Genomic DNA, 14,450 nt, shown 5'->3' on the forward strand with positions numbered 1-14,450 from the left:
TGAGGCTCCCATGCACCAGACCCGATCGATCCTAAGCTTAAGCCAACGTGAATTGTAAAGAAGGGCGATCCTCTGAAACGTAAAGTCTTCCTCTGAATGGCTCAAAAGCCAAAAGTGGTTTTGGATTGGCCTAGTTAAAGTGTAGACTTAATCTCTCTAATCAAGAGTCAAGCAGTTTGTTCGTGCTTGATATCCATATAACAAAACAATTGAGGCGTTTCTTTAAAACCCTACATGGCAGAATTGAAACTCTTTTGCAAACAAGAGTGAGCTGAAATTCCTTCACAGCAACGTAAAAACCGATTTCTGGTTGTAGCAAATGCTTTACGGCAGCTAATATCACCATGGATACATTTTACATGTAACCAGGTTGGCTTGGGTAGAACTGTTCCCGTAATAAAGGAAAACCATTCGTTGAAAACATTTTGCATTTACTCAGGTCTTCGTCTGACGCTAAGCTACAGCAGATACGTCCAGTTTAATGATTACGGAAACGACATTTTCGCAGAAATAAATCGAACTTTCAGGGCAAAAAGCAGCTTCTGCAGCGTGAAAGTTTGTTTTGTTGAATTTCCAGCAAGTGAAAGTGTCATCTCCAGATCTGCTCACTGACAGCACTGTGAGGAGGCAGTACATAAATTTATAGACAGAAAAAAAAACAATATCTTGAGGAGTCAGTAAATGTTGTGTTTGCAGCAGGTGCTGGGAATGTCATGGTGTTGTGACTCAGCACTGGTTGACACCAGCTGCCAGCTCCAGCTTGGATAAATAAGTGGGAGGTAAGAATAACTGTGACACATGCAGAAAGCGCTCTCAGGAGGGCGGTTGCAGCTGGGGGGGGGGTTAGGACCCCAGGTGGGTCTCCTGAAAGGTCATCTGATACTACAAAACAATTGAGGCGTTTCTTTAAAACCCTACAGCTTTCTTGTTTTACTTCCAGCACGTAAAGCGGTTATCTGATCTAAACATAGAGCGTGTAGTCACCTAAAGTGAGTCAGCGTTTCTCTGAGGGTCTCGGCGGATGTTCAGGTGTCATCCTTTTCAAACCGAGTTTGCTTCCAGACGGAGTACTCACCTCCTCACTTTCAGTCATGACGCAGCCGGAGCGGTTACAGTAAGGCCTGAAGCAGGCGCCGGAATATTCTGCAGCGATAAGAACCACTTAGCAAATAAGAGATATGCTACGAGCTGGAAGAATTACACAGCCAAATGAAAATCTTTAATGAAAACAAAAAGATCACAAGACTTGGGAAGTTACAAGGAGAAACTTTGTGCATCGCACATCATCCTAAAAATACCACTTGAAACAGATTGGTGGCTGTATTATGCTGTGGGAAATGTAAAAAAAAAAAAAAAGAAGTTTGGATTATGTTCTCAGACTTTGGGAAAGTTGGCGTTATTTTCCATTTGTTTCTGTTTTTTATTTGCTGCTATATTTTACGAGTCACCGTTAACACACACACACACACACCCTTTAAAGCTTTTATTTGAGAAAACAGAAGGAAAGTTTGCCAGAATTTATTTTCATCCATCAGTTTCACAAATACAAAATTGCAAGACTTTCCCACCCCCATGTTCATAAAATGCGTCTCAATGTGGTTCCAGCTCTTCTGCTGGAGGTAAGTGATCAGAATGGTCAGTTCGTTCATTATCTAGTTTAAAAAAAAAATGTCAGAAAGTGATGAAAATACAGAAAATAAATAAAAAAATAAATCCCTGAGCTTCATCTGATGATCTGGCCTTTTGACTTTTTATCTTTAAAGCTCGCCCGTGGCTTTTCCACTATCTGCCTCGCACCTTTTTTTAATTAGCTTTTTCCCTGTTTGCCTGTCAGTTGACTGTATTAATTATTTAAAAAGGGATTTGGGGTGAATTTGCTGTGCAGATAGGCCCAGGGCCATAGGCTATTTGATTAGCCCATTAAGACACTTTTTAATCCTTTAGCTGCAAATCTGACACAGAATGCGACAGGAACCTGATTCAGAATCCTAGGAGAGGTTTGGCAGACTTGGGGGAGAGTGGGGGGGACTAATTTACTTTAAACCTAGGCTAGCTTTTTACACAAAGCTGCACATCCAGGGTACTTTTGGATAATTAGATTCCCCCTAATCTCAGCAAACCCATGAGCTGTGTGCAGTCAGTGCGGCAGAGGCTTGCGGTTCGGAGGCCTCATCGTCAGCGACGTTTACACGCCACTTCCCCGCCGCCTGCCTGCGTCCAAATGCCGGCTGTGAGACCGTGTCACGTCTGCGGAGTGACGGTTATTAATATCGGTACAACCCGCGTGTAACGCGACGCCCTCAGAGGGACGGCTCCTGCTGAATGTTTTTCATGAATGGGACTCCCGGACACCTCAAACCTCGTGAGCATGACGGTCGGTGAGGTCAGCCGCCCGGGAAAGAAAGAGCCCCTCAGACATCATGTGGGTTGGATATATTTATTTTCTCGACTCATTCGCAGTGCAAAATAGACCCTCCGGGTAACAAAATAGCCACAACTATATATATATATTGAAGACAAACAACGCAATAAATATGCAAAAGCGGCAAGCTTCGAAACACTGTGCAACATGGATGCTTTGCAAACAATAGTAAGAACTCTGAAAAGAAAGTAAAAGTAAAGACAAAGTCCTAAATTGCCCGGCAGAGGCGTTTTTGTACCAGTTGATCTTTTTTTCACATTTTCGTTTTATTTCGAAACACAGACTTTTAAGGAGCTTCATGGGGACTGGGTAAGACCGACGTAGCGTTTCTCATAACTGTGACATGGAATAAAAAGGATGCATGCGTTTTTTCAGTCCATTTTACTCTGTTACCCCAAAATATAAACCCAGGGGAACCGATTATGTGAATACCTCCACCTGTGTGACTTGATCTCATTATGGATCCAGCTGTTCTGCGAAGGCCTCAGAGGTTCGTTCGTGAACAGAGCAGGTGTTGGGTTACAAAACGATACGAGAGCAGAACGGGAACTTTTTCAGCAACAAGCAAAAACAGCGTGTGACAGAAAACCAACACTGCAGGTCACCCTGAATGCACCAGCGCCACTTTGAGACATGGTAGAGGCAGTATCATGCTGTGGGGAGTATTTTTCTTCAGCCTCTTGCAGATTTATGGAGGGAAATCAGCGAGAGGCTGTGGCCACACACGCACAGCTGGAGGTACAAGGAAATTATTTAAACCATTTTTTTTAGAATGGTCTAGTTAAAGTATAAATGCAATTGTGAGTCTGTGGAAAGACTTGAACACGAATGTTCTCCATTCAATCTGACTGAACATTTTCTTTCAATTCCACGCAGTCCTTTGCGTCGGCCCGTCACATAAAACGCCAAAGGGATCAAATGTGGCTTGTTGTTTGTAAAGTGACAAAACGTGGAGACATTCGGAGCGAACGATTGCTTTTGCAAGGCGCTGAACATAATGCAATGTTTAATAGGACTTTGGTTCGTGGTACAAGTGGGTCAAGTAGTGGCAGCTGCAGTCCTGTGGCACGCGTCTACTTCATAAAATCTCACTGAAGGCAGATAAAGCTCATTAAAACTGACAATGAAAGTGTCTGAAATTCAGAAAAAACAGAGGGGGAGGTTTCATGTTGGCTAAAGGCATGCGACAGGGGTTTTTAAGAAAGACGTCTGGACAGTAGTCCTCTGACCAACGATACCATAAATAAACATTTTACATAGCTTAGAGTTTGGCTATCAAATATACAATGCTCTTTAAAATAGAATTAACTTTCTACAAAGCTAGTACAAATGGATTTAAGAAAGAACTGTCTCCCATAGTACTGCATGTCGTCTCTATTTACAGGAAATAGAAAGGAACCATAACCGACATAAATATAGTTTTGTGCTTCTATGCGTTTCTAGCATGCTCTGAGTCCGAAGCGATTGTCACCAGAAAAAAACAGAACATTTCACAAATGTAAACAATGTCCTTCGATTACATACAGAAGTCAACAGTAGATGATGCTTATATAGGTTTTATGATCTCCTATGTACAAGATTCAGACACAAATCAGGATTCTAATAGATCCTCAAAACAAAACATTTGTCAGATCTTCACACTTTGAAACTGGCAGTAATCCTTTTCTAACTGTGTACCTTTTAAAAGCTGAGGAGGTTTCCCAAACATTTAGCCAACAGAGTAAAAATAATATATATATCTATATATAGATTTATTTTTTTTACATGAAACTGAAATGTACAGGTGCGTCTCAATAAATTAGAATATCATCATATTATGGCTTACAGCTGCTGCAAACCCAAATTCAGGTTCTGAGAATATTAGCAAATTACATAAAACTAAAGAAAATACCATTTCAATTCAGAAATACTGAAAATAACGGGGAAGATTACAGAGTTGTTCAGCAGACAGAAGCTCAGAGAGTGCTCTGTGCAAGTTCACTGATGGAAAGTTGAGTGGAATGAAAAATTGCGGCGCTATAAAAGTTCCTTTAAATTTGGCAGAGTGAAGAGGAACTGAATCCAAGATGCTTGAGTGTAAAGTTTCCAGATATTCTGGTAGTTTGGGAAGCGTGTCGCCTGCTGGTGTCAAAAAGTCCAAAACTGGCACCGATGTCTACAAGAAAACATTGGAGCGGCTCGTCCTCCCCTCTGTTGACAAGCTTTATGGAGACGCAGATTTCCTCCCCTCGCTGCCAAATCAGTAGCTGATTTAATGACCAGGACTGGTCAGCAAGCTGGCCTGACCAAAAGCCCAGAGTCAATCCATGAAGTGGCAATTCAAGCCCTGCATAGGACCTGGGCGTAGTATTTAGCGGGTCGACTTTTCTGCACTAAAAGCCGTTTATGAGACTAAAGCAATATTCAAGCTTTCAAATAAACAGAATTTGGGGTTTTCATCAGCTTTAAGCCATAATCATCAAAATCAACAGACAAAGAGACATCAAACAAATTCCTCTGTGTGTAATTAATCTCTAAAACCCCTGAATTTTCCCCATTTTTCAACTAAACTGCTGAAATAAATTAACTATTTGATCCCATTCTCCATCAATTAGACCGTTTACTCCTAGTTTCTTCGGAAAGCCGATGAAATGTTTGGTGAGGAAAGATAAACTTCAGAGAATCTCACTGCGGGAGTTTGATGCAGACAGTTTGAAGTGCGAGAAATCAAGTCAGAGCGCTTTGTTACACGATTGAGAGTTAAAGGCGAAAGAGGAGCTGACTTCATCCATAAGAGGATCGTTATTGGAGTTTTACGATAAAAAGAAGCGATTTATAAACACAGGAGTGTAAACCGACTGGATGTCACGTTTTAAGCTCGCTTTGTTCAAACTTAACAGACAGAGGATTATATTCGTTGTTATCAGAAACACCTACCTAACACAAGAAGAAACATAAAATTAAATTATTCAACTTTACAAATGAATTACATCCTAACTAGGGAATAATAAGAACCAACATGTCACACATTAAAAGAGAAGAAGATCATATTCACAGAGGACTGTCACGACACAAGCGCACGTCTATTGAACGGATTACTTCTCGTTTCGGGCCGCGGCGCTTAGACCGAGCCCGTCGTTCCCAGTCCGTGTTTCCGTGTACCATCTGGCTGGAGAACAAACTTCCCACGTTTTCACGTGTTGCAAAGAAGTGATTTCAGTTCAGTCGGCTTAGGTGGCGAGAACGCAGGCTGGTCCGAAGCGGACGTCCGTCCCATCCAATCAGCACCGGACGAGAGCTCTCAACAAGCCGGCCATAGCCAGTAGCAGGGCTGTGGCTGCGGAGAGAGTCACAATGGAGTTCCAACCTACCTCACTCCCCTGAGCGGACAGACAGACAGAAAGACAGACAGAAAGCGTTAGGACATTTGGAGAAGTTTTGCGTTCACCTTCATTCTGGTAAAAAAAAAAAAAAAAAAGGTCAGGCAAGCCGGCGATCCATCCGAATGTAAAGTTAAATATTTGGCTTTAACTGAAAAAAAAAAAGCATGCCAGTACGACTCGTATCAAAGCCCACACCATGATGCTGCCACCTCCAAACCTGACAGTGGATGCAGTGACTTTGACTCTTCCTCTTGCCAGCACAGGCAGCTGACTCAAACTTTACGTCTACTAACCGTAAAACCTTCCTGCAGACGGCAGCTGCAAATTACGGTCAAACTTAAACGTGTTGATTTTTGATCATGTTTTGTTCACTTGGTCTGCGGATCATTTCTGAACCACTACGCAAAGGCAGGTCCATACAAGACGGCATAAATGAACCACTTCATTCATGCAGGCCCAACTCTGAAAGGGACCAAACTGTTCAGAAGGTGTATATATCTGAGCATGTTAATTCTGGAGAAAATTCAGATTTGTTCACCAAAATCATGTTTTTGATTCAAAGGATTTTTTTTCTTCTTTTTTTTCACCCTGGAAAAGAAACAGCTCAGATGCATCGCAAAAAGCCCAGAAAGTGTGACTTTCACACCTGGAATTGTATTCAAGGATTTCACCAGGACATTTAAAGAATAGTTCAACATCCCTAGGAAATCTGAATATTTGCTTAGGAACAGACAGGAACTCTAAATCCTGCAGGTCGTCACATTTTCAAATAGATCACAAACACCGAGGCAAATCCAGGCACATCAGACTCCACTGGTTGTGGTGAGGATCTCAACCCAGCCTCACAAAACCACTAGTTACTGTTTTCAGATTTCTGCTTGCGTACACGCTGAATAAACATGACACAACGTGGTGTTCACAACGCCGAGCGTCCAGATGCTTTTAGCTCGGCGTTAGCTGAGATAAGTGTAGCCTGGGCCGCGTCGTCGCACACTCGCCGACAGAAACTGCTCAGACGTCTTCCTCAGCTCTTAACTGAGTTTAATAGAGGTCAGGTCACAACAGCTAGAAAAATGAGCCGAACCCACCACACAGGAACTGGACAATACGACATGAGAGCCAAATTCATCCAGCCTGTCCAAACCTGGACATTTGTGTCAGTAAGTGTATCATAAAACATTGCCAATAGAGTGACCACCACTGCTTTTATGTCTTTCTTAAAGCTGTGAAACATTTTTAAATAAAAAGTAGAAGAGCCTTTTATTTAGCCTATGTATATATAAGAAATTGCAATAGACAGGGATTTACTTTAAATTCAAAGTTGGCATTTAACAGTAGCAAAATCCTTTATGAAAGTAATTACATCTCAGTTCTAAATATTAAGTCACGTTTACATCGTTGTCTGACTGATTAGAAACTGCATAAAAAATACACTTTTTAATAAAATAAATGAGAACAGTTATGAGCATTTGTTTTAATCTATTCATATGGATATTTAAATGTTTATCTTGTCTATTTGGTGAACTTTGATACGCCACAAAGTCTCTAGAATCTTTGCTGAAGAGAGTAATGCACAGTTTATAGTTTATGAGGAGCACCTGCAGCCCTCTTACAGGCTTTTTTTGATGCCATCTTTTCACTTAAACACAAAATAAATGTTTACGAGGTCATGTTTGTAACTGGAGACGATGCAGATGCGCCTCAAAGAGGACGGCACTTATACCGAATGCAATAAAAGCTCCTGTTGCATCGTGCAACAGTTAAAACGATCGAAATAACGGCGATTACAAACCCTTGTTGTGACTGATAATATCATCATTTTTGACTCTTCTGATCTAAAACTCGAAAGGGCATTTTGCAATTTAGAGGGCCTTCTAGTTCTGATTTGTCAAACTGCCCACCCGTCCTGTCGTGTTGAGCTTGCATCATAAAACTAAATCCTAACATTTTTGATTTGCTGGATTAAGATTAGAATATTTCAAATGTGCAGAACAAATTCAAATCACAGTCTTTCAAAAATCTGTAAACGTTGAATCAGTTGCACCTAAAATTATTCAACCACCACTACGAATTGTTTGTAACAAGGTGTTTTAATTAATTAAACAGACGTAGCATTTGACATATTATAATAATAATAATAGTAAAGATTATTTCCTGGCACAAACAGGGGAAAGGAGGACACAACAAGTTGGCAAAGGCCTTGAATGTTAGTTTTGAAGGTTAAACTTAAAGGAATAGTGCCTACATCACCTGGAATCAAGATGGATTCAGTTTCAAGAAATCCTGGTTGGAAAATGTCTGAGGACGCTAAAGCTTGAGCCTCCCAAGCAACAACGGTTACTGCAGACAGCCGTAAGCGTGTATATTTAGCAAATAAATACGATTTGCAGAAGTGATTTGTCTCATTTTCGTAAAACTGTTTTAAAACTTTTTGCTTAAAGATTAGTATCCTCCTCTTTTGTTGCCACAATTTAGTCATTTCTTTACTTAATTAGGTACTTAGCTAGTTTGCTTAACACTATTGGAAGATTTTCTATGAAGCATCTCAGGTGATGTTTTGTTAGGAATGTCCAGATTAGCAAAAAAACAAAAAAACAAAACAATGCATCAGGTGGAGATGAGCTCCTGCCATACCTTGCTCTCTGGGACGCCAGCTCCGACAACCAGCACCAGACCACAGCCACAATTATAATCATTCCTACGAAGGGGATGGAGAGAACAGGGTGCTCAGATGGATGGATGAATCTCTGAGGAGGGAACAGAAAACAAAACACAAGGACCATGGAGGTGACGGGGGTGAATGAATGGATGAACTGATAGAAACAAAATAAATAATACACACTCCAGAACAAACACAAACACACACACACACACACCCACACACACACACACACACACACACACACACACACACACACACACACACACACACACACAAAAGAGACATGGTCTAATGCTGGGATTTACACGGGGAAGGACAGCGATGGAGCAATTTAAACGTCCCATAAAGCAGACAACGAGTAACTTTATGAGGAAAGAAGCATTAAGTCGAGATGAGAATGTGTGCTCGGGATTTGCGCGGCATCCGTTGTCAAGCATGTGTGATGGTTTGAGTGGCCCGGAAACAGAAAGACGAAACGATGTGAGGGGGACGGTTCGGAGGCGTTTCATTCTCTCTATCCTCGTTATGTCGCTAATTTGCCGTCTGACAGGCTGAGAGGTCATGGACATTCAGAGAACAAGGACAGCGTCAGAGACAGGCACGGGCAGACAGCTTGACACGACGCAGACACACCGCTTCACTGCTGCTGAAGACAAAACATGAGGTTTTGTTTTTCGGCCTGTTTTTGTTTCGTCTTTGAGCGCTGATGGATTCAGTTTTTACCTAATTGGTCCCAGATTTAGAAGACGAATAAATATCAAAAGCAAGAAACGGAAAGGAAACGTGTGTTTGGTTGTTTATTTTTTTGTTGTAAGCTTGCTGAGCCACATAGAGCTTAGTATGTAGTTTGCCGACAAGAAGATTTCTCCTCTCTCAAAAGGCCAAATGGCTTTTGGTTGGTCATTGTGGTCACTGTTTGTTCAGAGATTAAACTGTCTCATGACCAATATGACTCGTTTCTTTAAACTTCAGTATCCCCATCTAGTAAACATGACCAAATAGCAGAATGAGCTTAAGTAATTAGTTTTCCTTTCGGCTCAGTTTGAAGCAGGGACATCCAAACTGCAGGCTGAGGGTCGTTTGTAGCCGTTTGTGTAACTTTCCATCAAAATACTACTATCTCAGCCTGCAGAAGATCGTGTTCAAGACAAAGTACTTGTCTTTGTTCACATTTTATGCTTTCATTGGATGTTTGTGGCTGGACTACAAAAAACCTTTACTCAAAAGTTTGCAGACTTCAGCGCACACAGTGACTGCATTTAGCTAAATATTGCAAGCCTTTTGAGAGTAGACGAAAATATTTCTCCACCGTTCAAATCATACTTTAGGAGATTCTGTCATTTAATAAGAAAAACGTAAAATAACTATGTGTTAAATGATTCCTCTTCTACAAAGATTTGAGTGCTTTGTCTCTTTTAATAAAATGGGGTGTGAAAATTGAGCAGCTAAATGTAAAATAAAAAAATTTTTTTTGCAATTTCAATTTCATTGTATAAAAATGTGAATTTTTGGACTGGAAGGTAAATGTTTTTTTTTTAAAGGAAATAAAGATTAATCATGGAATAACATTTATTTCTATTAAGCTATAATAAAAATAGAAATAATTTATTTTTCTATGTCTTTGCTCAACAGTATAAAGGAAAAATCGGGCATCGGTTTGTAGGTTTGTAGCATCAGTGCACCAGAAGCTTTTTGTTATGGAAAACTCAACATCCCCACCCTCTGGATGGGGATTATTATGGAAATAAGACTGCATTTGACTTTATATATATATATACATATATATTAGTAGTAACTGTGCGAAATAGAACTTTTAAAAAATTCAAAAATAGTTTGATAATCAACATTTATTTAGTCGTCCATAATCTTTTTTTATTCTTTCCCTTCTTATTTTCACTTGGTTGTGTTTTTGTCCGTCAACAGTAAGCGCCATCGTCACAGAGAGGTCAGGACACAGACACCGGCCCAAAGAGGGAAGCAAAATGCTGATATGAGCCGACAGGCCAGATCAGTTCATATCAGAACATGTATCTCCACAGTATGGGACACATAAAAAGTGGGCAACACACACAGGACACAACGAGGTGTAATGCGAGTGCTATGCGTTAGTTGTAGCTGCAGAGAAAAAAAGCATTTCTTTCATTATGCAGAAAATGTCTGGTTTGAAAACTAGTTTAGAGTAACATGCATGTTATAAAGTAAATGCTAACATTTTTAGCTTGTATTTGTTCAAAATTGCACTGTGCGTTGTCTTATAAGCATATTCATACCCCTGGAATGTTTTCACAAATTTTATTGGGATTTCATGCGACAGTCCAACGTAAAATAGTTAATAATCGTAAAGTCAAACTATTCTCTACTCGACACCAACGTCGTAAATTGCCTTAAAAAGTTACAAAAACGCAGCAAAAGATGGTTCTGCCAGATATTGACTTCGGCAGTGATGAATAAATACACAGTTTTCAGAAATCATTAAAATTCTTCCACTTCACAATCTTGTCGGTCTCTCACATAAAGTACCAATAAAATACGCAGAAGTTTTTAGTTGTAATATGTAAAATCTAAAAAACAAATGGGTATAGGTACCACTGAAAAGCAGAATACACACCTAATGCTAATTTGTAATTCATGTTTTCCCCATTTTGACAGTGACGTCTGGTCACTCCTCACCTGCGAACCCCCTGACAGCTTCTGCAGCTCCGCCTTGCAGCGATGCAGCTCCTCCTCCAGCTCCGCCCTCTCCCTCTGACTGCTGTCGTACAGAATCTGCAGCTCCTGCAGCTCCATCTTCAGACCGTCACACTGGGGGGTGGGGGGGAGATCCAGACCTTTTCTTTGTATTTTATGTCCAGCCTCTGATCCATACAAAACATGTCGACAGATTAAATACCTCTCTCTGAACCTGCGAGGCCTTCTCCTCGGCCTGTTTCAGCTGGTCTCTCAGCGAGAAGATCTCCCCGATCCCGCCGTTCCAGCTTGTCGGCGTCACCGGCTTCCCGTCGAAAGAGATGTTCTTCTGGATGGAGGCATCCACCAGGCGACAGTTCTCAGACTGGGTCATGGTCATGTAACTCCCGGTCGTGACCTCGCCTGAGCCAACCTCGCCCTCCTTCGCCTCTTCTTCGCCCTCCACCGCATCCTCCTCTTTGAGTGACAGATAGACGCTGGAGCTGTGGAGAAAGTGATGCAAAACGCCATTTCTAATTTGCTTGGGAGAATTTGTTCAAACACTAAATGGTGGTGTTTAAAATCTCAGTTGTTTCCAATTGCACATCAACTAATAACATCGTTTCAGTAGTTATGCATCATCAAGCTAGGTTTATATGTACAGCACATTTAAGCAACAAGGCAGTTCTGTGCTATTCCAAACGAGCTGCGGTAAATAAACAGGTGGGAGGTATTTTTTTACAGGACACATGGCAGCGCCTCGCCTCGGGGTAGTATTCCAGAGGGTATCCCCACCAGCTGATGCAACGAGGACAGCTCATGATTGAGCAGCCATTGACCTCTCACCATGTTCTCTGTCTCTGCAGCAGCTGCAGCTTCTCCGTGAGCCCCCTGTTATTTTCCTTCAGGGTCTGACACTCCTCCCGCAGCATACGGCACTCCTCCTTTAGCAGGTCCACATCACCTAAAAGAGACGCCGGCAAAAGGTCAGGAGACAGAAGGGCTCGCATTTTGCTCATGAAAAAACATACTGATATAATCGAAGCCTATTAATAGACTACGCATGCCTTAGTGTTCAAAGAAATGCCTCATTTTTCTCATACACTGCTAACTGGTGCACAGATTGTACTTGGGAGGCTTCAGGAAAATTTGTCAATAATCGGCAGCGAAATACACACCAAAATTTCTTTGTACTGCTTCCTAGGATTATGTTATTGAATTTTGGTCTGACTACTGTGTTATGTAGTAGGTATGGTACGGTATAGTGCAGTATTGTATGGTACAAAATGGTACGGTATGATGCAGTAAGGCATAGTACGGTGTAGAGTGGTATGAAACGGTATAGTGCAGTGGGGTTTAGTATGGAATGGTGTTTTTCCTTTAATCTTAATCTAATTTGTGCTCAATTTGTATAAAAATTGCTACATAAAGAAACAATTTATTTATTGATTGATCCAAAACCCTTCAAGGAGCTGAATGAGGGACCCGCGACTATGTTTCTGGAACTGCTGGGGCTGCGTGAGCAGGACCTTTTTAAGGATGATGTATCGTGTTAGTTTCCTTCCACGCAAAGTAACTGCGTGTAAGCCAGAAGTTTAGATTTGGTTTCATCATCCAGCCAGAGCGCGCTCTACCGCATGTTCGCCAGGTCCTCTGTTTGCATGAACAATAAAGTTGGGCTGATTTTTTCTTTCACTGGAAAAAAATGAAACAATCAGAGAAAACCGTGAGATCCCCTTCCTTTGGCTCAGCTGCTGAACCCAGCGGTGAACTGCGTCCCTCCCCGCCATGACTTCATGTTCCCGGTATCCAAACGACACACATGTGCCACACCCCTTCCCAACAATTTGCAATCACATCTGTATGATTATTTATTGAAGCCTAAACCTGATTAATGTACTTGACAGCGGGATGCTAACATGATGTGAGGGAGGAATACAAAAACACTTGTGTTTACTTGACGGCTCATCAGAGATTCTTTGTGGTTTTTAGAGAATAGGATAAATTTGATTTTAAAAGCCAGCCTTTCACTCCGTCTCTTACTGACACCAGGTCCATTTGTAAGCAATATTTGTGTTTTTTATCTTTTCCTCTTTCTGCACCGCACAGATTCCTCCTTGTGTCCTCACCCTCTCCTCTCCTCTCGGCCTCCCGCCGCTGGCTCTTCATGCTGATCTCCGCCCTCAGTGTCGTGATCTCCAGCTCGTACTCCTGGGTCTCCTCGGTCAGGCGCTGCAGCTCGGCCCGCCGGCGGCACAGCTCCTCCTGCAGTGACGCGATGTCGTTCTCGCGCTCGGCGGCGGCCTCCTCCGCCGCCTGCTGGAGCAGGAGCACCTCCTCCTGGGCCACGCGCAGCTCCTCCTGGGCCTCGGCCAGCTCGCTCTCCTTCTCCTCCTCCAAACTGTTCATCTCCTCCTGCACAGAGCGCAGCTGGGCTGGGGTAGAGCGGGGAGATGTTAGTGCTTCTTTATGGAAGGCGTGTGTGTGTGGGAGAGGCTGTGCTGTCAACCTGAGTGTGTACGTGTGTGTGTGTGTGTGTGATCTCACCTGAGCTATTGCTACTGTGGGTCTGTGTGTGTTTCTGTGTGTGTTTCTGTGTGGGTCTGTGTGTTTCTGTGTGGGTCTGTGTGTGTTTCTGAGTGGGTCAGTGTGTGTTTCTGTGTGTGTTTCTGTGTGGGTGGTGTGTGCTTGCAGAATGCAGAGCTGATGTAACTCAATGTAACCTTCTTATAGATTTTTCAAGATAAAGTTTGGATTGTTTAGTAATTACAGGAAGAGAAAATTCACTGTCGAACGTATAACTTCGATATTTATATGCCATTTGAGATCTAAAGATATCAAGGGCATTATAAGTAAAATCTATTATTATAATTATCTATATTAAATCTGTAAAATTGGCTCTTCTTTCAACAATACCTCCTGTTCTCAGATTATTTGCACGTCAGACTTTAACCACTTCAAATTTTTATTTTAATAATTTTTGACTGTCGAATACAAAAATATCAAATATGACAACTGTACAGTAAGTTTTTTTTTTTTTACATTATTACCGAGGCATCATCCCAGAGGTTTTGCCTATTTATCCTGGACTTTCATAACACTTTAGGTGAACTATTAACAATAATGTTTCTTAATCTACGCATCTTGTGACATTTCATGTTTGAAAGTCAAATGTTGTGAGGTTTACCATGGTAACACATTTTGCTGGACAGCAAGCTGCTCCCGTCATTTTTGCAATAAACAATAATATTGTTAATTTGAGACAATTTTTCTAGTCATATATTGATAATGCCATAATAGTGTGAGTTTGCCTCTCACAGGCTAATAAACCCTAAAT

At 41.6% G+C, this 14,450-nt stretch overlaps 1 protein-coding gene across 3 annotated transcripts in view; it reads right to left on the minus strand.

Annotated features, from left to right (window-relative positions):
- Positions 1-1,468: 1,468 nt before the first annotated feature.
- LOC106916483 (sarcolemmal membrane-associated protein-like) overlaps positions 1,469-14,450 on the minus strand; it is a 38,677-nt gene continuing 25,695 nt past the window's right edge. For all 3 annotated transcript variants that reach the window (XM_088006447.1, XM_088006448.1, XM_014984805.2), the window contains 6 exons: positions 13,243-13,548; positions 11,960-12,077; positions 11,337-11,616; positions 11,117-11,248; positions 8,419-8,531; positions 1,469-5,781 (listed from right to left, as the gene is read on the minus strand). In XM_088006447.1, coding sequence (XP_087862573.1) covers positions 5,769-5,781; positions 8,419-8,531; positions 11,117-11,248; positions 11,337-11,616; positions 11,960-12,077; positions 13,243-13,548 — 962 coding nt within the window. In that variant the 3' untranslated portion in view covers positions 1,469-5,768. The remainder of the gene's footprint in view (positions 5,782-8,418; positions 8,532-11,116; positions 11,249-11,336; positions 11,617-11,959; positions 12,078-13,242; positions 13,549-14,450) is intronic.

The sequence above is a fragment of the Poecilia mexicana genome, unplaced genomic scaffold, assembly GCF_051168715.1.
Source record: "Poecilia mexicana isolate PSO_F unplaced genomic scaffold, ASM5116871v1 scaffold_6, whole genome shotgun sequence".
Lineage (NCBI taxonomy): Eukaryota > Metazoa > Chordata > Actinopteri > Cyprinodontiformes > Poeciliidae > Poecilia > Poecilia mexicana.